The sequence below is a fragment of the Sceloporus occidentalis genome, unplaced genomic scaffold (assembly GCF_023333645.1).
Source record: "Sceloporus occidentalis isolate IW3139 unplaced genomic scaffold, rSceOcc1.0.p SCAF_4, whole genome shotgun sequence".
NCBI classification, from domain to species: Eukaryota; Metazoa; Chordata; class Lepidosauria; order Squamata; family Phrynosomatidae; genus Sceloporus; species Sceloporus occidentalis.
The window spans coordinates 162,712,413-162,739,907 of NW_028316984.1; the positions used below are offsets into that span (position 1 = coordinate 162,712,413).

At 42.5% G+C, this 27,495-nt stretch overlaps 1 protein-coding gene across 1 annotated transcript in view; it reads right to left on the reverse strand.

The window, feature by feature from the left end:
- The window catches only part of ABCD4 (ATP binding cassette subfamily D member 4), a 29,740-nt gene extending 9,063 nt beyond the window's left edge, over positions 1-20,677 (reverse strand). Inside the window, exons 1-9 of the mRNA XM_089522195.1 lie at positions 20,400-20,677; positions 12,531-12,655; positions 12,280-12,407; positions 10,200-10,339; positions 8,973-9,089; positions 7,281-7,406; positions 6,007-6,057; positions 3,636-3,730; positions 2,357-2,478 (exon numbers count right to left, since the gene is read on the reverse strand). Coding sequence (XP_089378321.1) covers positions 2,357-2,478; positions 3,636-3,730; positions 6,007-6,057; positions 7,281-7,406; positions 8,973-9,089; positions 10,200-10,339; positions 12,280-12,407; positions 12,531-12,655; positions 20,400-20,428 — 933 coding nt within the window. The 5' untranslated portion in view covers positions 20,429-20,677. The remainder of the gene's footprint in view (positions 1-2,356; positions 2,479-3,635; positions 3,731-6,006; positions 6,058-7,280; positions 7,407-8,972; positions 9,090-10,199; positions 10,340-12,279; positions 12,408-12,530; positions 12,656-20,399) is intronic.
- Between the last annotated feature and the right edge of the window lie 6,818 nt (positions 20,678-27,495).

Below are 27,495 nucleotides of genomic sequence, written 5' to 3' on the forward strand. Positions count from 1 at the left end.
TGGGCACCACAATTTTAAAGGATGTTGAGAAACTGGAGCGTGTCCAAAGGAGGACTACTAAAATGGTGAAGGGTCTGGAAACCATGCCCTATGAGGAACGACTTAGGGAGCTGGGTATGTTTAGCTGGAGAAGAGAAGGTTAAGAGGTGATATGATAGCCCTGTTTAAATATTTGAAGGGATGTCATATTGAAGAGGGAGCAAACTTGTTTTCTGCTGCTCCAGAGACTAGAACACAGAACAATGGATGCAAACTGCAGGAAAAGAGATTCCACCTCAACATTAGGAGGAACTTCCTAACAGTAAGGGCTGTTCGATGGTGGAACACTCCCTCGGAGTGTGGTGGAGTCTCCTTCCTTGGAGGTCTTTAAACAGAGGCTGGACGGCCATCTGTCAGGGATGCTTTGATTGGGAGTTCCTGCATGGCAGAGGGTTGGACTGGATGGCCCTTGTGGTATCTTCCAACTCTATAATTCTATGATTCTAAGATCTACATTATTCAGATGGGATAGAGTGAAAACCCAGCATGAGAGCAACCCTGGAGTCCCTTGGCAGGGTGTTAATTGATGCACTCTTCCTCTCATTCTAAGGCCACTGCAACAAGTTGTCTGTTGTTTGTTGAGGCTGCCTGAGGGGGACATTCATCCCACTGATGGGCTGTGCTTTGGCATACATTGGTCAGAATCCTGTAGGCAACATATGCAGACTTAAGTTGCACTATGCATGAAGAATGACATTTTGCATTTTGGACAATGTAGAATGGTCATATCCTGCTCCATGGGAGCAGAGATCTGCATGTAGAACCATTGCAAATGTGCAATAATTTACATAGAATAGTGTGTCAATGTGCACTGTCTCAATGCACTGTACAATAAGGTGACAGTTATGCATATTCACAGTTTTTCATACATTGCACTACAGTGCAGTTCAATATAGGGATTTTGTTGTGCTGGTGCAGCATAACTCCACCAACAGAGATTTAAATTACACTGAGACTATATAGGAACCTGGCCTGTGAGTGCAGCTTTCTTTTTAAATACCGGTAGAAACCTTTGTCTTAACTACAGAAATTTACCCTAAGAATTGACTTAGATCACCCTTCAGTTTCAGGGGAAAGTGATGTCTACCCCACAACAGGTGAAGTAAAACATTTTTCTTCATGACCATCTAGATGACAAGCTTGTTTAACAGTCTTCCACCAAGCCCTCTGGACAGCAAGACTTTGTGTTCTTGTTCCTCTCATTCTGGGCTTCTATTATAAAGCAATGGCATCCTTAAAAACCAGTGCAATATTTTCCCATAAAATAGGAGCCTTTGTAGCATTTCAGGTGCCATGTTTCTATCATACATCTAGACTCTTTTTGTGACATGCTTTGGGTTGGATTATTTTCCAGAGCTGAGGAATGTGTAGCTCTTCAGAAGTTGTCAGAATACAAGTTGCAGCAATCCCCTCGAGCCCGCATAGCCAATGTCAAGGGATTGCAGTAGTTGCAGCCCAAGAAGATCTGAAGGGCCACATGCTCTTCATGCGCATTACATACTGGATCGGAAGAGGCTGGTCTAGCCTTATGGGAAATGGTTGTTACTATCAACTGCTATGCTATTAATCCAATCATTTTCACAGTCATGCAGGACAGCAGCAACATTATGGGAGCAATTTTCTCCACTATGTGTATAAATCTCTGTGCTCTATGGGACAGAGAGGTCCACATCCTGAGAATCTTGGCTTTCTTTAAAAAACAAAACCCCCAACAACCCTAAAGGCACATTTCTAGCTTTTACAACTCAGGTGACAGACAAAATTGTAGATGGCAGTGGCAATGCTGAATAGATTTTCAATGGTCAAATTATCCATTCTACACATGTTTAAACTGTATATTTTCATCAGGGCTAGGGAATCTCTGCACCTCCAGATGTTTTGGACTACAATTCCCATAAAACCTTATTGCTGGAGGGCAAAAGGTACTCCACATAATTGAATTATGCACACATATCTGGTAATCTCTTCCTCTCCCAGGATATGGTATCCCTTTATTTACCATCCAGAACACTTCAGCTCTAAGCATGATTCCAATATGATAGGTGTGGGCAGCTATAAGCGCTCTAGATGTTTTCTGCCTACATTTTTCAGCAGTCCTAACTAGTATTGCCTATGGTTAGGAATGAAGTAACTGCAGTCCAAAAAAAACCTTGTGCAATGCTGTAGTTACCCATCCCTGCAATATAAGAAATCTCTGTAGGTTCTTGTTTATGACATTCATTAGTTATTACAGGAATCCCAGACAGCTAGAAAAGGCAAATAATGCTATAATAAACCCCAAAAAGGACCACTTCCCACCCACGGGGGGAAAACTCACCTTGCTAACCAAGGAGCTCAATTCTGTTGGATCCAGATCATTGTAGATGCCACCAAATATGGGAATGGCAATCACCACATAACTCAGTATGCCGCCCAGATAATCAAATGTGTTGATTCCAACTGAGCAGAAACACATCAGCATGAGGCAGTGAATAATAAGGAGCTTATGATTCAATGACAGGGCCAAGATCTATATCACACTACATTCTTGGGACCAAACAGAAAAAGACAAATCTTTGTAGAGAGGAATCTCCTTCTAAGAACTGGAAATCCTTGACAGTGATGTGAGGGTCACTAATTCCTAGAGCAATGCTTAGTTAGGATTGCCTACTATTTAAACTGTAAGTAAATTAAAACCAAACATGCCTAAGCAATGGATTGATATGGAGCTCTCACATCTTTCTTTGGGAATGTGACACTCTCCTATAGTGGAATTTCTCTTAATTGCCACCTCACAGTGTATCTTCCCTATTTTGCTTTTTAAAATTACACAGAGGTACATCCTACTTATGACAAATCATGCAGCATAGTTGATCAAACAGCAAGAAACTGGGTAAGAAATGGACCAATCTGGGGCACCTTGGATAAAGGCAGCAAAATATCATTCTGGTCTCCATTTGGGATTTTAATTTGGGATTTTCATTGTCACTTTTTTGGGGTGTGTGTGTGTGTGTGTGATATTGTGCTTAATTTTAATTGGCCCATTTAAGGTCTGATTGCAAATCCAGTTTCTCATACTCAGGTTAATATATACTGACTATGGGTTTGACACCTGAGAGTTCAGATAACAAAATGACAGAGAATTACAAATGCTTCTCCTTAAATTGCAAATTCCAGGATTCCATAGGATGTTGTCATGGTAATTAAAGTGGAATCATACTAATATAATTGTGTAGTGTGAAAGGCCTCTTTATTTTTACTTACTTTTAGACTACCTTACAGTGTTGGATGTCTCTAAAAATCATGTGATAAAGGGTAGAATGTAAATACTTACATAAGTAAGTAAAATAATCTTATGAGTAATGATGAAGTGCAGCCAAGGCTTATGGGGTCAAGCTGCCAAAACAATCTGATCTGCAATCCTATCCCTTATGGTTTATTTATTTTTTTGTTTTATTCTATTTATTTAGAAGGTAGCGTGATCACATATGGCAATTATGGCACATTAGGTCTACAAAAAGACCTGGTCCTGGGAGAGACTGAAACTGCTAGAACTGGTTTACACAGCTGCCTGTGAGCTAAGGGGGGGGGGGGGGGGACCAGAAACTTGCGCTTACTGTACAGCAGTAGCTCTTTGCCTATCAGCTCCCTTTGTGTCAGCAGAAGATTTTGTAGCCTGCGATTGGTTCTCATGTGCTCAACTTCACCAGCTCTGCAAATCAACACAGTATAGTTAATCTGTACAAGAAATGTTTGGACAGACCCAGAATTCACTGGGCATGCAGAAGGCCACAAACAATGAGGCTAGGTACCTGCTTGCCCTTCAGGCGTTTTGGCCTATAATGGGTCTCACCTTGTTCTAAATCAGTGATTCCCAAACTCTGCCGTTCTGTTATTATTATTGGCAACTTCTGAGGGTCAAGGGAGCATGGGCATCTCATGAACCTATTAGGAGCTGCATTATCACCAATGCCAAATTTGTTAGCTTGAGGATCAAAGTTTGGGAATAACTGTTCTGGATCAAAGGAGTTCAAGGCTCTTAAATTCATGTATTTCTAGTGAGCTTCTCAATGACACCAGCGACCTCAAGTGGCAAGAAGTGGAACAGTACAAGAACTGTGTATTTCATGCATTTTGGTCCACTTGCCCATCTTCCTCCTCCATGTCCTTCCATTGTTAATCAGGTACTTGTTCACAAGCATTTTCTGTCCTGCTCACATGCATACTTTGTACTGAGAGCTGAATAACTAAAATAATAATAATGCAGAGAAAAGCAATAATCTAGACTTCTTACTTTTATCTAATTTCCAATAACTTGGTGGACAGCAGTGTGTGTGTGTGTGTACAAACACACACACACACACACACACACACACACAGAGAGAGAGAGAGAGAGAGAGAGAGAGAGAGAGAGAGAGAGAGGATGACAGCTACACTCCCATGGAGTAACTGGAACTCTGAAATGTAAATGAAACTACAGTTGCCCCTCCAAATTTGCATTTTTAACTTTTGTGAATGTGATTATTTGCAGTTTTGATTAATACCGTATGTTCTCTCTAAGAATCTAAGTCCTCCAGCACAATTTCTGCATGAAGTTGACCATAAAATTGTGCTGGAGAATGTAGAAGTTCCTAGAGAAAACACTTCTCTAGACATCTGTAGGTCCTCCAGCATGATTCTATGATCAACGTCTGGCAAATGCTGACCACAGAGTTGCACTGGAGGATCACTTAAGGTGATCTCTTAAGTAAAAAGAATAGTGGTTTATTATTTGTGGTTTTTCCACATTCACAAGGGTCCTTCACCCCTAACAACCCTAATGCAGAGGGACCACTGCAAATGAAACAAAGTATCTTGAGATTAACTGGTTTGTGCTCAGAACAGTTTAACCAAAATTGTGCATGTAGAAAGGTGTGAGGATTTCTTCCTATCCCTCCGCTGCCAGCAATGGTGTGGACTTATCTCAATCACCGCTACCAAATATAAGGGCTTTCCCTTATCCCCACCTCTGCTACCAATGGAAGGACCTCCTCCTCTCCCATGGCCACTCACTGTGGGGACTACATACACGCCCTCATGGTTCCGGTGTGAGATTTTATTTATCTTCTTCCTTTGCTAGACACCACCACTCTTTATTCACTGCAACCCCCACAGACATCATGTCTGAATTCAACTTTCCAATATCTAGCATTTCAGAGGATCATGTGTATAACACAAAAATAATAATTTATTAAACAGAAATTGAAGATAAAGTTACAGATTGCTTATTGAATACATCTGTCACATCTCTCACGCTGTACCAAACATCACTATTTTTTCTGGCGATTGGTTGGAGGGACTTCAAGGACTAAAAACTGAGCCAAAAATGGCTGTTCTGTTTTCATTTTTATTAGTTTGAAAACAGAACAGATTGCAGAAGAAGTTTCATACTGACATGCCATCAGGCTACTAAGATTTTCTAAAGTATAGAACAACAGCACATATGTTGCGAAACAAATTAAATAATGAGAGAGTAGAACATAACCTTAAGCATTAGGTTGTAAACTCGGACACCTACATTATTAATTTAGATATTCAAACCTGGTGTTTAGATATTTCTCAACCTGGTGTCCTCCAGTTGTGTTATAGGAGTTCTAATAGCTATGCTTTCTGTGAATGATAGGGATCATAGTCTGACATATCTGGTGAGCAGTAGATTTGAGAAAGGCTATCATGAAGGGATGTGCTATATGGTACTCAGGCTTATGGAGCCATTCTGAATTTGCTTTTGTGAAAACCTGCAGGCCCAATGCCTGCAATCTGTTTTAGGATACTGAAGACAGAGGTAAGGCTGGATAGTAAGAACATAACAGGACCAAGCCTTTGGCAGAAAACATAGGAAATGGAATATAGAAGACAAGACAAGTAATGCATCAGTGTATTCTTTTCCCTTTGCCTTCAGGAGCTTGAAAGCTAGTCCAGACACTTAAAACAGAGGAATCATCTTACCTGTAAAAAGCTGCGGATTCAGCATTTACTCGAAGCTGCATATGCTTAAACCTGTAGAAGGCACAGAAAAGATCTGCTTCAGTGGGAAACCATTTCTCTGGGGTCCACATCTAGGCCTATTTCACACTACAAAATTATAGCACTAGGATTCCACTTTACTGCCATGGTTCCATCTTATGAAATTCTGGAATTTGCAGTTTAAGGAGGGGTATTTAATTTATCTACTAGAGAGCTCTACTGTTTCACCAAACTACAAATCCCAGGATTCCTTAGAATGTAGCTATGACAGTTAAAATGATATCATAGTATTTAACTGTAATGTGTAAGGGCCCTTGGCATTGGCTGGGGACTATGTGCACATATGTGTACATGCACACTTGCGCCTGGCAGCTGCAGGGCTGCTGTGAAGAGAAAGGAGTTTTATCTTTCTCTCCTCTCCCAATGACCCTGTTTAGGTTGAGCCTAGGTCAACTAGGGCTAGTAATGAAGAGGGCATAGGAATTGTATAACACACCTGGGAAGGGATGCCGTTGTGCACTCAGGCACTAGGTTGGCAGCATCTCCTAGAAAAGCAAATCTATTTCTTATATAAATGTATAACTAAGGTCTGAAACTAATGGGCCAAAAAGACCAGCTTCTGGCTGCTTTGGGGGCATGGCATTCAGATGATGCACACCCCTGAAGTGACCAGAAGCTGCTCCAAGGCTCCTGCCAGTGGCCTGCTTGTAACCACCACGATGGCCCATTTGGAGAGCAGGCCATGCAGTCACCAAGGTCCCAGGTGGATTGCGGCTGGAGCAGCCACACAATAAAGTAATTAAAAAAATGGCAATGTTATACACAGGCCTGCATTTTGTCAAGATAGTGTTGTACTGTTGAGAAGGTGTAGAGGGATATCTATCCAGGCAGGCCCCTCTTCCTTTTGGTCATGTGAAACTGGGAACAAAGCATTCCAAAGATATAGGAGATAAAATTTGATTTGTATTAGCAGTACAAAAAGGTACTTCCTCTGAGAAGATCCAAGATGTCTCCATTGCCTGTGAGGTCATAACCCTTTCTGTTAGACAGGCCTGTGACTATATGATTTTTAATACCTATGCCTGATGAAGAAGCAAGTGGAGCTTCAAAAGCTTGCATCATGTATTTTTAGCATTTTGGTTGCTTGAATAAGAGTATCACTGTTTTGTAGATTTTGGATGCTATTGTATTTAACCAATACTAGAGTATCACCACATGAGAAATAATTTCATCAAAGACCTGTCCCATGCACTCACCTGAAATCACCTTCCAGTTTCTCCTGAAGCACCAGTTTTGAAACAATGGGGCTCATCAAGATCTTGTTGACAATGGTTCCAATGAAAAAATAGCCAAAGATGCTCACTGGACCCATCCAGCCAGTGCTAAAAGGGAGAAATGTAGTGAGGTTACCAAATCTGTCAATGGAAAGCTACTTTACCAGTCAATTAAAAGATAATCTCTGCTATCTTCTAGATAGGAAGAAAATTACTGTTTATGTTCCCCATGACAACAGTCACGTAACTAGATGATTTGTTATTATTGGGCAACTTCTTAGGGTCAAGAGAGCATAGGCATCTCATGAACCTACTAGGAGCTGCATCATCACTAAAGCCAAATTTGTTACTGTAGCAATGAAAAAAGATGGTTTTCCCTCTAAAACTGCCTTCTTTCCTTTGAAGAAAGACTTATTTCAAAGGGGGAATATGTGCTTTAAAGAGAAAACTCAAAGCTAAGAAATTTAGCAACTCTAGAAGACATCATAAGAAAAGGTAGAGGGTAGAAGAAGGAGGGGAAGACCTCATTCCAGATGGATGTATTCAATCGGGGGCAATGGGCATGGGTTTGCAGGATCTAGGAGAGTAGTGGAAGATAGGGATAATACTTGGAGATGTCTCATCCACAGGGTCACCATGAGGGCAGTACAACAACAACAACAACAACGGACTCCTGCAGGGCTGAAAAAAATGAACAGGAAGTGTGTTTGACCCGTGGGCTGTATGTCACTAGCCTTTGTCAGATAGCATTCTAAATGTTTACTAATACTGTGCAACAGAGCAGACAGCTTAGTTCTGAAGAAGTGTACTTCTTCACAAATTCACTACATCCTACTGCAATTGAGGTTTCCTGGTTAGAATTCTTCTTGAAGAAGCAACATTTTCAGCTACTGATTATTAAGTACTAAACCGTGCAAAGTGTGGCTGTTTGCTATGGCTTGCTGGGGCTATTGAGAATTGGCATTCAAGAACACTGAGAGAACCACAGGCTTTCCATGTGCATGCTCTTCATACTATTATCATTAGGTCTATTTATAAAAGATTACACACAGAGCCATTCTTGCTGGCTGACCTCTCAGCTAAACACATAGCCCCGACTGATTTTTCAACCTCTGGAACTCCAAGAAGTCCCCCCCATCCCCCCCCCAATTTTTCATTAATAAAAGGAGAATCAAGTTCCTCCAAGTTGTTGTTGTTGTTATATTTATATCCCATCTTCTTATCAATTTGGGATTCAAAGCAAGTTACAAAATTTAAAACAAATATAGTTAAAGATTCACACCATACAAAAGATAAAAAGCAATCAAGCCATTATAAAATTAAAAACAGTGAACACATGAACTTTTACATACTAACAGCATCAAATAAAAGTCCAGCACTGTTTTCCCTAAAATATATATATTCTCTAAGGCGTGTCGGAATAAAAAGGATTTTATCTGCTTGCAGAAAGAAGCTTTTTAGAAATACAAATCCTATATAACAATATCTGCATCCTTACTCTAATCTTCTGAAAATTAGACATAAGCTTTTTTTCAGACCACGACAAAATTGGACTTCTGGCCACTTCTGATTTCATTTTTAGGACTTAGTGTGGCCCACAACAAGTCTTGGGGATGAAGCCTTGGCCTCCAGACCCACTAACCCATGCCTGCCTTGACTGACGACTGTTCTTACCTGTAAAAGCACTGATAGGTGTAGTAAACAAGGGTGAAAGGTGAAATGATCACCTTCCTGGCCATAGAGCTGAGTTGTTTGCAGAACCTCTCCACATCCTGACTGATTCGTTGGTCTCTGTAGAATGAAGACACAATTTAAAATGGTATGCACCATTATAACAGCTACAACAAAATGATACAAAATTTAATATGTTAGAACAGAGTTCCTCCATACAGTTGGACAATGTTTCAGTTTTTGGACTTGTGAATATGTTTTTAACTAAGTAATTACTTTTGAGATATATGTTTCCAGTCAGAAACATACCTTGGCTCCTGGTAACTTTGGAAAACTGTTCTTTCCTTTTCAAATACTACAGCAAAACAGAAACCACACTGATGTCACTGCTGCATAGATAAAGATTTTAAAAGAAACTTTTAGGGAGGCAATTTGCAAAGAATGTTGGTTTCTACTGTATTTATTACTGTATATTTTTAAACTTTTTGTCAGCCACTCACAGAACTTATTTTAATGAGTGGTGAATTACAGGAAGACAAAGTTATAGGAGAACAGAATATTGCTTTTATTAAAGATCTACCTCACATTAAACATAACAGTTTCCACATTTGTAGACTTTCAATTTACATGAAGGGGAAATAAAGTCACAACTTGTAAAGGGCGACAGGAAGGCTTTAAACATTTACAGCAGATTCATACTTGCCTAGAAACATTCTGTTGATGTGAACATGGTGTTCCAAAATGTGTTATGAAACTGCTAAACTGAAATACTTCTCTGAAGCAAACTCTACTGGTGGTTAATTTTCTTTGGACCTTCCTGGCATCTTGTCACTATTATCGTTGTTCTTCCCCACTAATAGAATTGCTACATGTCCAAAACAAATATTTGATGTTGCCTTTTATACTTCAGTTTTAAATATAGTGTCTGGAACACAGAGCACAAAGTGGTCTAAATCCTATTGTTCATCTAGAGTAGACTCATTGAATGAACAGAATTTACTTAACCACTGACAAACCTTCCAGTAATTGAGTCAATTGATCTTCTCTTCAAAGAACTAACCACTAACCACTTATATGATAAAAATTCAATCAGTCCCTCTGATACCTAAAGGGAGAGAATAATTTACTGATGAAGAGTATAAGCCAACTCCCTATGAGGCACGAAATGGGATGGAGTCCAAACAAGTTTGAAAGAAACAGGATTCATACAGAAGATACTCAGACACTTACGGATTATCAATTTCCTCATGCAGAATATTCAAAGTGTAATACACCTGGCCCTGGAAGTAGTAGCCATGGAGGTATTCAGTGAGGGTCTTTCTCCAGTTCAAATACATCAAGTTACAGATAAATTGGTCAAAACTCTTTAACTGAAAAGGGGACAAAAGAGAAAGAGAAACAAAAGTGAGACTCAAAAATGAGGAGTAACAGCATAACAGCAGAAACATTAAGCAGAGGAAATCTGAAGAATCTAACACTTAAATGGCTGCATTTAGTGAAGGAATCCTAGGTCCAAAACACACAGCAGAAATAATCCAGTTTGAGACCGCAACTCCAACCTTAATGGTCTCTTATGAGTCCCCTATGATGGAATAACACCACAAGGAGTATTCCACATCTGGGGGAAACTGGCTGCTGAATTCTAGGAATTGTGGTCCAAAAAGATAGTTTTTCCAAGCTCTGATATCACTTATTAGTGGTGGACGGCTCCTTTGGCAAGCTTACCACAATGCAAGTCCACAGCATTACACAGAACCATTCTAGTGTACACTACACTCACTCTAGTGGCAGACACTCTACCCAGAGTACCTTCATGTGCAACTACTTTTCTTTCATATTAGAAGTGGTCGTGTGAAGTATACTTTTTGAAAACATTTTTATTTTAAGTAAACAACCATGTACAAAACATGACACAACGATAAACCAAAATAAAACAGTTCATCTCATACAACTTTGAATTATATTGCGGGTCTCCTTCTTGGATTCTGCTCAATGTAAGCAGTCATTTTAAAGTCCAGTGCTGTCTTTGTGTAAATCTGGTCCAGAATGTCTGACCAAAGGTTCAGAAGGGATAGAGGTTGTCTTCTCTTGTTTCTATCTTTAGTTACAAAGTCAATGTGTGGGAACCATTTAACCATGAAAAATCCTGATTTTGGTCATCCTACGAAACTTGCCATTCTGTCAGACAGTTTTTCAAGTAACCATAAGTCCAATACCCTTTTCCACCACATATCCAGAGACATGTCTCCTGTTTTCCAACATCTGGCAATTTCTACATGGGCTGCTATTGTGAAGAAATCTATGAGATTTTTATGTCTCAAATTTGAGTTCATGCTTACATATATTGATTTAAAAAATCATTTCTGGACATAATTTTACTTCTTGGTTGGTAATCAATGAAATTTGTTCAAGTACCAATTGCCAAAATGTGTTGATTTTGGGGCAGTCTAGCAACATGTGTCGAAATGTGCCATTATTATTACAACCACTTCAACATTTGGAGGAAATATTTTAACCATTCTGGCTAGCTTCACTGGAGTCAAATACTACTTGTGTAAAATTTTCTCTAATTAATGCAGATCTGGATTTAAAAGGAGTGGAAGACCAAACTGTAGTCCATTTTGAAGTGGTAACTGAAAGATTCAAATCTATTTCTCAGGTTAGTTCTATGCCATGGACATTCTATTAAGAGTGATCAATCAGTTGTATATTAAAGATGTTAGTCCTTTAGTGTTTTGGAAGGGGGGGGGAAACATGCCTCAAATAAGGATAAGGTAAGTGATCAAAGTGGTCCTCCTCTTTCCTTTAATTTGTGTGTAAAGGCAATTATCTGATGGAGGTGAAGTATACTTTTTAAAAAGTGGGATCAGTATAACACATGGTTTAGTAATCAGGTTATGTCCTATGGGTGGAAATCATGGCCTGTAAAGCCTGTTTTTGCAGGCCTCAAAACTCACACTTGAGCAATTCTCCCTCACATATTTTAAAAAAATAAAACCAGATGTACTATGCTTTTGAGAGGCACAATTCTTTTCTAAAACAAGGAGTCTCCCCACATTTAACTTGTGTTAAAAAATGAAGGTATTTTGTTTAGTTTGTAAAGTGGAAATGACCTTCTGGACATTTCCTATTCCGTTTGGCAGTCAAGGTCTGGCACAAAAAACAGCACCAGATGCTAAAGGGTCACCCACCTCTGATGTACCTGTACCTGTGTGATCAGACAAATTCTGGGTTAGAGGCATCACATGCATTCTAGTTTTCTTTCCAACATAAAATCACACACATTTATATAAGAAGAGGGCTCTCTTACCATAGAGTTCAATACAATGAGCATCAGAGCAAGTGTGGTTATTTTTTGGAATCCATAAAAGTCTTTGCTTCCCAGAACTCCAAAATACTGACTGGGGATCAGCCCCACCTGATAAATGACCAGCTGCTCTAGGGTGATAAGAAAAAACAACAACAGAAAAAGAATGAGCAGTAAGTGAGTGCTAGCATAAAAAGAGTGGAATCAAGAGTCATGATGGGAGGAAACAGTATCTCAAACCTTGATTCACTTACCCAAAAGGGCAACTCCCAACAAGGTTAGGAACATCAGTGTATTCTTGGAGGAGCATGTAGGAAATAAAATAGTTTGGATCTTTAAAAAACGTTGGAGAAATTGCCAGTCTAGCCGGGGCCGGGGCCTAGAAGAGATGGATACAAGATTAAAAAGGAGATAAAGCAAGCAAACATCACACAAAACCTCAGTTCTGCCCTATTTACACAGATACCTTGAAGGTGAAACCTAATGAAATTACGAAATAGTCTCTCTAGAAGAGGAAAAGTAACAAGAGGGGGAGGGTTTCATTCCAAAATAGCCACAATCATGAAGGATCCATACCTGATAAAAACATTTCCTCTGAAGACCTAAGATAGCATCAGCTGGAAACATACCAAAGCACTACCTAGGAAGCAAAACCTAGGATATGGATCTCAATTTCATACTCAGGAGAAATCTGAGGATAGGTGCCTACAAAAAATACCAATGAGACATTCCAGCAATCACATTTCCATCCCAATTCTCCATCAGCTTATTGTGTGGGGAACATGAAAAAAAAAAAAGGATTTTGTGCACAAGCAGAGAGAATAATAATAAACCTCTTGATAGCTAAATATAGAGATCTATAGAAAATCATTTGTTTATCTAAGCCTCTTCGTAAGATATAACTCACTGAATAACTTGACTTTTCAACTCATTTATTGAGGCTAAAATGAGAACTTTCAAAAATTAAACTTAAAACATTGAATGTGAGGGTTAGGCTTTATGGGGGAAACCGGCCGACGGTTAATAAATAATAAATAATAAAATTTTTATTTATATACCGCCCTTCCATCAGATCAGGGCGGTTTACAACAATTAAAATACATAAACAGTAGACATTAAAATCATACAAGAATTACATAAACCATAAAAGCAAAAAACAAAAAGCCCCAGGTTAGCCAAACCCATTGCCAGTGCGGCAGGGGGGGCATATGGGACCTTATTCAGGGAATGCTATCCTAAACAGGTAGGTCTTCAAGTCCCGTCTAAATTGGGCCAGGGAGGTAGCTGAGCGGAGCTCTATGGGCAGCGTGTTCCAAAGGGCCGGGGCGGCGATGGAAAAAGTCCTCCTGGAAGTGGAGACGAATCTCGCCCCGGGAACCCTAAGTAATTGCTGCCCAGATGTTCTGAGGGTGCGGGGCGGAATGTATGGGGAGAGGCGGTCCTTCAGGTATCCTGGGCCCAAGCCATTTAGGGCTTCATAGGTCATCACCAACACCTTATATTGCGCCCGGAAGCGAATGGGCAGCCAATGGAGATCTTTTAATACCGGTGTTATATGGCTGGCCCTGGATGTACCAGTGACCAGCCTGGCTGCCATGTTCTGCACCATTTGAAGCTTCCGGGTTTGGTATAAGGGTTGCCCCATGTAGAGTACATTGCAGAAATCCAGTCTCGAGGTTACCAGGGCGTGTACCACAGTTTCAAGGTCCCTCTGGGCCAGGTATAGGCGCAGCTGGCGAATAAGCCGAAGCTGATGACAGGTGCTCTTGACCGTCGCATTCACCTGAGCAGTCAGGTGAAGGGACGAGTCAAGAAGCACCCCCAGACTGCGCACGGAGTCCTTCACAGGGAGCGTGACCCCGTTCAGGACAGGTGGAACCACCTCCATTCCTGGGCCAGGGGAACCTATCACGAGTACCTCCGTTTTCTCTGGATTCAGCTTGAGTCGGTTTTCCCTCATCCAGCCCATTACTGACTCTAGACAGGCCACGAGAGGAGAGACGCCATCCTCAGTCACTGCATCAGTCGGAGACATAGAGAAAATTATCTGGGTGTCATCAGCGTACTGATAACCCCGCGCCCCATGTCTCCGGATGATCTCTCCCAGCGGTTTCATGTAAATGTTAAATAGCATGGGAGACAGAATGGCTCCTTGAGGGACCCCAGTTTTAAGGGCCCTCTCATCGGAGCACACGTCTCCCAGCTGCACCATCTGGGACCTCCCGGAGAGGTAGGACCGGAACCACTGGAGCGCAGTGCCCCCGATTCCCACCTCTGCCAGGCGCCCCAGAAGGATACCATGGTCTATGGTATCGAAAGCCGCTGAGATGTCCAAGAGCACCAGCAGGGACACGCTTCCCCTGTCGATGCCCAGACGGAGGTCATCGACCAAGGCGACCATGGCCGTCTCAACCCCGTAGCCCGCCCGAAAGCCAGTTTGAAATGGGTCCAGATAATCCGTTTCATCCAAGACCCCCTGAAGCTGGATTGCAACCGCCCTCTCAATCACCTTCCCCAAAAATGGCAGCAGTGAAACTGGCCGATAATTGTTATACACCAGGGGGACGAGGGAGGGCTTTTTTAATAAAGGTTTTACTATGGCCAATTTAAGAGCAGATGGAAATTGCCCTTCCCTCAAAGATGTATTAATAATCCGGTGTAACAATAAAGTTACAACCGGTCCCCCCTGGGCTGCTAGCCACGAGGGACAGGGATCGAGAGAGCAGGTTGTCTTCCGAACACTTCCGAGGATCTTGTCCACATCCTCGGTACTTACCAACTCAAACCGATCCAGTTTAATAAAGTCCACGGAGGCCCTGGATACCTCTACTCTAGGTTCTGCCTGAATGTCGGCGTTAAGACCTTCGCTTATCCGAGAAGTTTTATCCGCGAAGAAGTTGTTAAATTGGTCACAGCAGGCCTTAGAAGGTTCAAGGATCTGGTTCAGGGCAGTAGGGAGCTGTGTTAGCTCCCTAACTACTCTGAACAACTCTGCTGGACGCGACTCCGCGGACGCGATACGAGCACCATAGAACGAGTTCTTTGCTGCTCGTATCGCCTCTCCGTAGTCCTCTAACAGTTGGGCTAGGAGAGTCTTGTCGTCTAAGCGAAGGTGTTTCCGCCAACGTTACTCTAGCCGTCGCAGCTCCCGCTTCCTTGCCCGGTTGAAAAATAATAAGACAGACAACTCCTTTTATGATACTTGGTGGCCCTTTCTTGAGTACTGTAATTTAAACAGTAACATGTACATTCTACCAACAACAATGCATGGCACTCTCTTGAGAGATCTTCTGTCCTGATCCTTTATTGTGAAAATTCTTCCTGGATTAAACAGTGATGGATAGCTTTGCATGAAGTGGTTTGCTTTTGAAGACTTTAGCATTGTTTGATGTTATTTTCTTTATTGTGTGATTAAAGTCTCTTCACTTTTATATTTTGAATGTTGTATAGCTTCTTTTCTTCTGACTTCATATGAAGTTCTGAGATAGCACTAAATAAAGCTGTTTATTTTAAAAATGAATGATTTGCAACAAGAAATAGTGATTGCCTTCTCCATCCTTCCGTTGATCATTTCCTGTTTCCTTCTCCAAGAAAGCTGCAGTATCAGCATTTAGAAAAACATCCCAAATAGATTTGCCAGCTGTACTGATTTTGTTCAGCTATTTTCACCACTGACATAAGAAGAGCCTGAGTTTTCATTCCAGCAGCAGAAATAAGAAGATTAGGATATTTCAAACTTTAACATCAAAAGCATGCTCAATCTGTAATCTAAGAGGTGACACTACTTTCTGAAAGCTCTTGTTTGCCATGATGAAGACATCTGGAGATCTCGAAAGCCTTATGCACATGTCCATGCTCTTTCAATTGTGCTTATAAAGGTATAAAACTGCTCCCTACACTATATATCTCTTAGGCCCATTTAACTATGGAATGATTACCATTCTCATCAGTGCTTGAAAAAGCTCTTTGGACTACAACTTCCACAATCCCTTGACAAGTGGTTAATGTAGCCAGGGCTTTTCTGGAAGCTGTAGTGCAAACATGTATTTTCCCAAGCTTAGATTCATTTCAAGTTTTGCTCTCACACTTACTAAAGTAGATAAAATCCCTGTGTCACCCATGAGAAGGATGCATTGAAAGAATGGAAAATAATTTACCTTTACTACTCTTTTAACCACCAAAACTATGCAGTTAAAGGCAGATTAAGTGGCAATGACTCTATGGCCTGATACAGACAGACCAAAATAAAGCTGCTTCAAGTCACTTTGGAAGTATGCTGTTTAAATGATACATGCGTCCTAAGAGTCCAGAAGCCGCACCAAAGCCACGCTCCAGTCCTAAGGACTGGAGTGCAGCTTCCAGACTCTTAGGACTCATGCATCATTGAAACACCATACCTCCAAAGTGACTTGAAGCAGCTTTATTTTGGTCTGTCTGTATAGGGCCTATGTTTATCAATCTCAGGAAGAATGTGCAGCCTTAGACACCCACCATTTATAGACATTTAAACCCCTAGTATGTTCTCTTTTCATAGGGTAGACACCCGCCCACCCCTGTTTCTCATTTAACTGTTACTGTACTCACTCTAAAGCTTTTATTGCCAGGTGTCTTCCATGTCTGCAGATCAGTGACTTGTCTGGAACTTACTCCAGACTTTAAAGGAAGCAACCATGATGTGGAACACTATCCCTCCCTGCAAGGTTCAGCACTTTGGACAGTTATTTTAAAGTTCAGACTGTATCTACACCAGATGTCCCACCCCAAGAGACCATACTAGTCCACCTATACTTTGAGGGAGAGAGTCTCAGGAATGGCACTCCTGTTCCTGAACCCACTGAAAGACTGGCTAGCTCCAACTTAACACATGGTACAGTCACACACATCTCAATTGCATGTATAGGAAGAAATCCATTCCATATACTTCGTTGTCACAGAAAATAACTATGCAGTATTTGCACAGTATTCACACAGTACTGTACAGTCATCCCTCCACATTTACAGCTTTGACTTTTGCGGATTTGATTAGTCACGGATTTTATTAATATGTTATCTCTAGGAATATCTAGGTCCTGTGCAACTCTATGATCAACTGTAACCCAAAGTCACAATGAAAGACCTAGAGATTCCTAGAGAGAATACTCCACTAGGCATTTGTAGCTCCTCCAGCTCAATTCTATGGTCAATGTCTGGCAGATGTTGACCACAGAGTTGCAATGGAGGACCTAGAGATTCCCAGACATGTATTCTTTCAGGTAAAAACATAGTGTTTTTGTTATTTGCAGTTTTTCCAAATTCATGGTGGTCTTGTGTCCCTAATCTCAGTGAATGTGGGGGGATTAGTGTATTCACTTCTACACACAGCAGAAACATGGAAACATAGAGGTGGAAGAGACCTCAAGCGGCATACAGTCCAACCCTCCATGCAGGAATTCATGATCAAAATTACTCCCAACAGATTACTGCCCAAGATTACTCCCATGTAGCCTCTGTATAAAAACCTCCGAAACAGAGCTCCTTCTGGGGCCGCAGAAACTCACGCGGACCCACTACATCACAACTGCGCCGCCGCGTTTAGAGGCGGCGCGGTCGTGACGTAGTCATGGCGGTACCCATGTGCATAGGGCGCCGCCATTTTGTACGCCATTTCAAGAAGTGACGCCCCTTCCTAACCCTAGTACGGACCCAGTCCGTACTTTTATGCTCGTTTGTAACGGGCCATAGAATCATAGAGTTGGAAGAGACCACAAGGGCCATCCAGTCCAACCCCATTCTGCCATGCAGGAAATCCCAATCAAAGCATCCCTGACAGATGGCCATCCAGCATCTGCTTAAAGACCTCCAAAGAAGGAGACTTCACTACACTCTGAGGGAGTGTGTTCCGCTGTTGAATAGCCCTTGCTGTCAGGAAGTTCCTCCTAATGTTGAGGTGGAATCTCTTTTCCTGGAGCTTGCATCCATTGTTCCGTGTCCTAGTCTCTGGAGCAGCAGAAAACAAGCTTGCTCCCTGCTGAATATGACATCCCTTCAAATATTTAAACAGAGCTATCATATCACCTCATAGCCTTCTCTTCTCCAGGCTAAACATCCCCAACTCCCTAAGTTGTTCCTCGTAGGGTATGGTTTCCAGACCCTTCATCATTTTAGTCGCTCTCCTTTGGACATGCTCCAGTTTCTCAATGTCCTTTTTGAATTGTGGTGCCCAGAACTGGACACAATATTCCAGGTGGGGCCTGACCAAAGCAGAATAGAGTGGCACTATTACTTCTCTTGATCTAGACACTATACTTTTATTGAAGGCTTTCATGGGGGACATCTAGGATCCTACAGAATAGGGGACATGGGACATGGCTGCCCTTTGTATGGAGGGGCTCTATGCACATGCACAGAGAGCCCTTTCCTATGCCAGCTGAATGCCCAAATGAATGGGAAATGTTTCTACCATAGGTGGTAGGAGCAGGGGAGCATGGCCAGGGCATGCATGAATGCCAGAGCTAGGCTGGAAGGCCCAGAAATGCTTCTGCATTCCTTCAGTGCAGGGGAGGTACTGTGCAACCCTTCTTAAAAATTCATCAAGCAAGCCATTTTCAATCTCAGCACTCTCACCTAAAGTATGGGAATAATATTGCACTCATCCCTCCACATTTGCGGCTTTGACTTTTGGGGCATTGATTATTCACGGATTTTATTAATACTGTATGTTTTCTTTAGGAATATCTAGGTCCTCGAGTGCAATTCTATGGCCAACTTTAACCAAAAGTCACACTGAAGGACCTAGAGATTCCTAGAGAGGACACTCCACTAGGCCCTTGTAGCTCCTCCAGAGCAATTCTATGGACAATGTCTATCAGATGCTGACCACAGAGTTGCACTGGAGGACCTAGAGCTTCCCAGAGAGGTGTTCTCTCAGGGAAAAACATACTGTTTTTGTTGTCTGCATTTTTTCCACATTCATGGGAATCCTGTGCCCCTAAGCCTAGCGAATGTGGAGGGACAAGTGTACAGGCCCACCTTACAGAGGGTAGTGCTGTGAGGATTACAGAAAGATAATACAGTCGGCCCTCCGGTTTCACAGGGGATCCGTTTCGGACCCCTCTGCGAAAACAGAGACTTGCGTATATTCAAGCCCCATAGGCTTGAATGGGGCGCGTGCCTGTGAGTGCGTATAATGGAAGTCATCCTCTGTGAATATTGAAGGCCACGGACCTCAAATCCACAAGAAAGGAGGGGCAACTGTATACATGAAGCACACTATTGTTTACATTTGTTGTTGTATTCCTTCAACAACGTGAAACAGGGTTTTCCGGGGCTGAGAGTACCAAAGTCTCCTACTGGGTTTCCATAGCCAAGTGGGAAATTGAACCCTGGCTAATAATAATGATGATGATGATGATGATGATACAATGGGGAATGCAATGGCTGATGATGATGATGATGATGGGAAGCCAGTGTGGCGTAGTGGTTCATCGCCTGCCAATTTGTAATGACTCCGTTATTATTATTATTATTATTATTATTATTATTAAGCTTTATTTATAAAGCGCTGTACATTGACACAGTGCTGTACATACAATCAATTAAGACTGAACAAAATGGTGATGCATATTCCAGGTAAAACAATTAGAGATTAATACATATAACATTCAAAACAATAAAAGCGACTTTCCTGTGAATCCACGGAATCCCATGGTTTTTAAAGGCAAGGGACAGATTCGGAAATGCAAAGGTATATCAACTAAGGCTGAAATTAGGATGACAGGAGGCATCATGGTCTAGTGGTCTGAGCATTGGACTATTATTGTTATTATTGTTATTATTTATTCCATTGTTACCTCGCTCTTCAGAAATGTTGTCAAAGTGGCTAAAAAGCTGGTAATTTAGACTCGGGTCCAAAACACACTGCAGAAACAATCCAGTTTGAGACCGCTTTAAGTGCTCTGGCTCGATGCTAGGGAATCCTGGGAACTGTAGTTTTGTGAGACGTTTAGCCTTCTCTGTCAGAGAAAGAGCTCTGGGCCACAATAAACCGAGAATCCCATAGCCTTGGGACAGATTATAAGAATAACTCCTTCCTTCCCTTCCCAGTCCTCCCCTGCCCCATCCCCTTCAGCCCCCAAAAGGCTCACCGGCCACCCGCCGCTCTCCCGGGAGCCATGAACGCGAAGCAAATCCGGACTCGATTCGGGCAAAGTCCACAAGAACACCACTCCCAGGCTCTGAGTCCAGCGGGCGATTAATATTCATGACCTCAATTGAATATTCATGAGCTCGGGCGATTAATATTCATTGCCTGCCTTGAATATTCAGGAACGCGGACGATTAATATTCATTGCCTCTCTTGAATATTCATGAGCGCGCGCGACCAACGAACACCAACTGCCTCTTCTTGTATTCATAGAATCCTTCACAACAGAGAGAAAAGGGGAGAGAGTGGTCACTTCCGGGAGGGAGCGATAGAGTCGGGACAAACAAAGCCTAGAGCGAACGGCTCCGAAGAGGAAAGGCGGAGCCTAGTTGGAGGTCTGAGGACGTCAATCGGAATGAGAAGTGGCATGCTTTCACCTGCTGTTTTCTAACTCTATGGCTTTAAGTCAATCGACCGCCAAGTTAAGTGGTTCAGCCTAAGAGGATGCTCCACTCTCTACGGGTTTAATGTAGACGTCGGGTTCCGTGTCGCAGCTTATAGCGTCCGCCATGTTCGAGGACAAGAGGGGATACCCCACAATATAATAATAATAATAATAATAATAATAATAATAAATTAATAAAAATATATATTAAATTAATATAAATAGAAACAAATATATATAAATAATAAATATGAATTTATTAATTTATTAATTATTAATTTATTATTTTAATTTATATTTATACATTATATAAATTATATATATATTTATATATTAGTATAATATATAATATAATATAATATATATAATATAATATATTATACATTATATTGATATATAAATATATAATTTATAATTTTATACACACACATAATTTATTTATATAATTTATAAATATAAATTAAAATAATAAATTAATAATTAGTAAATTATTATTATTATTATTATTATTATTATTATTATCATCATCCTGCCCTTCTCCCAGGGCTGGGACTCAGGGCGGCTTACAACATTAAAAAAACCACCATATAATACATATGTTTGTTGTTGTGTGCCTTGAAGTCTTTTTATTTTCTTATAGCGACCCTAAGGGGAACCTATCATGACAGGTTTCTTCGGAGGGGTTTGCCATTGCCATCCTGTTTTAACATATGTTACTGTTTTAACTCTGTTGTTTTTAACCTATGTTTTAAGCTTGGTATTGTTTAATTTTTTAAAAACTTTGTAACCAATGTTTTAATTTTGTCTTTTTTGAAATATTGTAAGCCGCCTTGAATCCCATTGTGGAGAAAGGCAGGATGGAAATCTGGAAATAAACAAATAAATAATCCTCTGAGGCTGAGAGAGTGTGACTTGCCCCAGGTTGCCCAGTGGGTTTTCATGCTCCAGCATAATATAATATATAATTATACTTTATTATATTATATTATGAAGAAGCAGGGCCAGCGCACTTCCTAAACAAGTGACAGGTTCTCCCATCCCTCACAAGTCAGTGGCAGAGCAAATTCCTCTGTTGTTGTTGTTGTTGTTGTTGTTGTGTGACTTCTAGTTGTTTTCAACCTGTGGCGACCCTAAGGCAACCCTATCATATCACACAAAGGAGACTGGGAGTTTATCGCGTGAATATTCCAGGAAAATCACGTAATTACAGGAAACAATTTCACACAGCATCGCACAAAAGCCACCATTAAAGTGGTCACAAAGAAGCATTAATGCACATCTTTTTACTTTCGGGATTTCAGTGCCAATGCCTTTCCGATATTGCTTTATTTGCACAATTGCATGTGATCATCATTCGTGCAATTACTTGCCATTTTCGTTTCATTTGCGGGATGCTTTAAATGCGCTTTGATCTCTCTTTAATGCTGAAATTAGCTCCAGTGTGATAAACTCAGGGTTTTCTTGGCAAGTTTCTTCAAAGGACGTTTACCATTGCCATCTGAGGCTGACAGAGTGTGACTCGCCCAAGGTCACTCAGTGGGTCATAGGGTCATAGTCCAACACCCAAACCACTACACCATGCTGCCTCCTCTGAGAGCAAGTTCCTATAGCCAGCAGCAATTATTTTATTTTCAAGGTGCCCATGACCAGGGGATCTCCAACACTTCTTGTTTTTCCTCTCCTTTTAATTAAATGATCAACAGATACATATGCAGATTCAACTCCTGTAGGTTTATGTTTATTTCTGTACAGTTTCAAACACTCTTGCTTCCACACATGGAAGATTCCACAAATTGTAATCTGGCCAATGTTGCTTTAATGACCAGTTAATGGAGGGATAATGACAGGAACTGCGAGACTTGATGAGAAAACCTTTTGCACAATTATCATCATTCATGCTTCCCAGATGGGGTAAGTGTGAATCCTGTCTGCGCAGGAAGGACAGGAACATGACAGGACAGGAACTCCCTCGGAGATTATCACACATGAGTTATCCCGTCCTTGTTCCGTTCTTGTCCTATCCTTCCTGTGTGATCATGGGAAGGACTTTCAGACGACGTTGGGCAGATACCGTCGTTAACCTGTCCGAAAAGTGTGACTGACTGCGATCACGCAAAAGCCTGACCGATGACAAACAAACAAGCTTCATTTATATACCGCTTCATACCGCCTAAGCAGTGTCTAAGCAGTTTACAACTATATGCTAATTGGCCCCCAGCAGTCTGGGTACTCATTTTAGCGACCTTGGAAGGATGCAAGCGCTTGAGTCCTTTTGCTGGTCTTGAACTCGCAACCTTATGGTTTTGAGTGAGTGGCTGCAGTACAGACAATTCTGGAAACCACAGTTTGATTCCCCCATTGGCCATGGAAACCCTTAGGGTCACTTTAGGGTGGGCACCATAAGTCTGAAATGGCTTGAAGGCACACAACAACAAATACACACACATAAAGGAGATTTTCACATGGGCAAAAGTGACGGGAGCATAGCATCATGCTGAAGCCACTATTGCATAATTATGTGAAGATTATCAGACGATGTCTCCCGATGCCATGAATAAAAAGGAATTCTCCAGTTGCTTTTTATTCATGGAACTTTCCCATCAATAAAAAGTGATGTTGGAATTCCTCTTTATTCATGAGATAATGATGCAATTATTGCCACGTCGTCTGATAATCTTTGCGCATTTGCATGATAGTGACAGGAGCAACACGCTATGCTCCCATCACTTTTGCCATGTGAAAATCTCCACACATGCACATAAATGAACACAGACAGCACACCACTTTAATTCTCCACTACTCCACACACTACTGCTCCATAATTACAATTCAAAAGCCTGCCTAAATGAAAATGTAGAATTCAAAGATATAGCCGTATTAGTCTATAGCAGGGGTCGGCAATCCCCAGTCCGCGGGCCACATCCTGAGCCCGGTCCTGCCGCTGATTGCCAAAGGCCCTGCGCCGGTGGCAATCGGCGGCAGGACCGGGTCTCTCGCGCAGGGCCTTTGGCCTCTCACGCGAGAGGTCAAAGGCCTCGTGCGAGGGCGTGGGGCCTTTGGCCTCACATGAGTGGCCCTCAGCCGGCAGACAGGCAGGGCCAAGGAGCCTCGCTTCAGTGAGGCTCCTTCGCCCTGCCTGTTCCCCTCTGGGCAGGGCAGGAAGGGGCGGGGGGTCCTCCTCCTCCTTCCTTCCCTTTCCGCGGCTGCCAGACAGCCGCGGGCAGGGAAGAAAGGGGGTGGGGGAAGAGGAGGAGGAAGAGGAGCAGGAGGAGAAGGAAGGAAGGAAGGAAGGAGGAGGAGGAGGGAGGGAGGAAGGAAGGAGCAGGAGGAGGAGGAGGATGAAGAAGAAGAGTAGCAGCAGGAGGAGGAGGATTTCCATTCCTTTTCTACAGGTCTGCTTTGTTTTAACAATGATAATGATGATGATGATGATGATGATGATGATGATGATGATGATATCAGTCAGTTTCTGAGACATGCACTCACTCTTTCTAAATGTGAGACAGTGTGGCTTTCCAAAGTGCATTTCTGTGTATTTTCGGTGCTTTTAATGCTAAAAGGTCTGCTTTAACAATGATAGTGATGATGATGGTGATGGTGATATTGATATCAGCCAGCTTCTGAGGCCCAAATGTCTTCCATTTTGATCATGCCGAACAAACATGCATTTATATTAACTTTTTAAAAAAATCATCAATTTTTTTCGCATGTCCTCCATTTTTAAAAAGTGTGTCCTACATTTGAAAATGTCCTATATTATTTAATTATTTATTGTTTGGCTTCGGCCCCCCAGTTGTCTGAGGTACAGCAACCTGGCCCCCGGCTCAAAAAGGTTGCCTACCCCTGGTCTATAGAATCAGTATGTCGAGAGATCTTGTAGCACCTTTGAACCTTTGAGACTAACTGAAAGAAAGAAGTTGGAAGCATGAGCTTTCATACACTGAAGTACACTTAAGTCTAGGAAAGCTCATGCAGCTAACTTCTTTCTTTCGGTTAGTCTCAAAGGTGCTACGAGATCTCTCTTACATACTATATAAAAATGTATTTACCTGCTGTCCGAAAGAGAGCAGGGAAGGGGCCAGCTGGACCTCCTGTGGAAGGGAGCTCCACAGCCTGAGAGCAACCACAGAGAAGGCTCTCTCCTGCGTCCTCATCAACCATGACTGTGAAGGTGGTGGAACTGAGGGGCTGTGCAGACCAGCCATTAAGGCCACCCTGGGGGCGGAGTCGTGATGTGGCATCTTTATGACACATGCCTCGACTCTACTCCCACGACAGTGTGATGCCATATGTTGCTCCACACAGTGCGTAGCATCATGGCACATGACGCAGCGCCAAAGGAGTGTCTTAAACCGCAGCCCCTTAGAAGAGTTCTGCACAGCTTCTGAAATTTCCTTCATCCACTTCAAAGTTGAAAAACTAAGAATTTACACCACTTCTTTAAAGTTTCAAGATGTTTGTAAATATGGCATTAAAAATATCCTCTAGTTATTCTTTATACACATCATTCACTTTCAATTTATACTCAAGAGGAATGAATGGAAAGGGATCTTGTAGCAACTTTGAGATTAACTGTGTGAAAACAATTGTAGCATCAGTTTTCGAAGACTTTGTCTACTCTCTCCATGTATCTGAGAAAATAGACCAAGCCTACGAAAAATTATGCTACAACTTCTTTTGCACAGTGTGTCTCATAGGTGCTACAAAAGTGCTGCATACTGATGTTCCAGATTATCACAGTTATGGTCCAAAACACACTGCAGAAACAATCCATTTTGAAACTGCTTTAACTGCCCTGGCTCAATGCTAGGAAATCCTGGGAACTGTAGTTTTGTGAGACATTTAGCCTTCTCTGTCAGAGAGCTCTGGTGGCATTATAAACTACAGTTCCCAGGATTCCCTAGCACTGAGCCAGGGCAGTTTAAGTGGTCTCAAATTGGATTATTTCTGTAGTGTGTTTTGGACCTTTGTCTCAGGTCCATGAATGAAATTATCCAGTCTAATTCCAGAGCCTGGTAAATGTTGATTTTAAACTATAACTCTCTAATCTCCTCACTAGCTTGGACACTGGAGGTGTTGGCTGTGATTCTGAGAGGTGCAATCTAAAATAACTTTACTATGCTCTGCCAAATTCTCAAATTTTGGTATGTGGGCAAAGTATTTCATGAAACAGTATATGTAAAGCTCCTTCTTTTTTCCAAGAATGTACTGGAGGCATATTTCTCTTCAAAGCCTTACAGCTTTTTGCTTGGTTGAGGAAATACCCCATTAGTGCAAGTCAAGCTGCAGCATTCCTCATTTTTGCAGTTTGCCTTCAATCTCCCTTCCTTGTAAAATACAATAACATCCAACAAAACAGTGATGGCTTTATTTGACCAACCCCAGAATGTACTCAATACATGATGCAAGCTGTTGAAGTTGCACTGGCTTCTCTTTGTTGTAGTAATGGTTCCTTGAAGTGTGGTGTAGTGTTGGACTATGACTCTAGGTAGGGTTGCCATAGCTGAGGACCTCCAAACCGGGACAAATGTAGGACAAGGTTCAAAAATGTAGGACTTTTTTTTTTTTTTAAATTTCCTGGCCAGGAATATTAAAAAAAAAAAAGGTCCCACATTTTTGAACCTTGTCCTCCTTCTCCTTCCCGGCTTGGGAGGAAGCCTCGGGCTGCTCCCAGGCCGGGAAGGAGCGTGGGGGCCGCCTGTCATCACAGCCATCGCCGCGGTGGCAAGCGGCCTCCTCCTCGGCCTCTGGGGCTTGGGAGAAGCTCCCAGGCCCCTCTGGAGAGGCCTTGGAGGACCCCACAGCCGGAGTTCCGACCACGGAGCCTCTTCCAGGGCCTCCAAAGGGGCCTGGGAGAGCTTCTCCCAAGCCCCAGAGGCCTTGGAGGACTGCTCCGCGATCGCGGAGCCTCTTCCAGGGCCTCCAGAGGGGCCTGGGAGAGCTTCTCCCAAGCCCCAGAGCCCTTGGAAGGACTGCTCCGCGATCGCGGAGCCGCTTCCAGGGCCTCCAGAGGGGCCTGGGAGAGCTTCTCCCAAGCCCCAGAGCCCTTGGAAGGACTGCTCCGCGATCGCGGAGCCGCTTCCAGGGCCTCCAGAGGGGCCTGGGAGAGCTTCTCCCAAGCCCCAGAGCCCTTGGAAGGACTGCTCCGCGATCGCGGAGCCGCTTCCAGGGCCTCCAGAGGGGCCTGGGAGAGCTTCTCCCAAGCCCCAGAGCCCTTGGAAGGACTGCTCCGCGATCGCGGAGCCGCTTCCAGGGCCTCCAGAGGGGCCTGGGAGAGCTTCTCCCAAGCCCCAGCCTCCAGGCCCTCGTTGGGAGGGGGGTGTCCCGGGGGCGGGGCCAAACCGGGGCGGGACCGTGTGGACCCGCCCCAAACCGGGAAAGTCCCGCCCCCAGGCGGGATATGGCAAGCCTAACTCTAGGAGACCAGGGTTCAAATCCCTGCTCAGCCATGGAAACCCACTGCATGGCCATGGGCAAAGTCACACTTCTTAGCCTCAAAGGAAGGCACTGGAAAAGCCACTCTGAACAAGAAAAGCCCATGATCAGTTTGCCTTAGATTTGTCATAAGTCAGAAACAACTTGAAGACACATGACAACAACAACAAAAGTGCTTCACTTAAGGAAGTCAAGACAAAATTGCATGCCTTGGGCT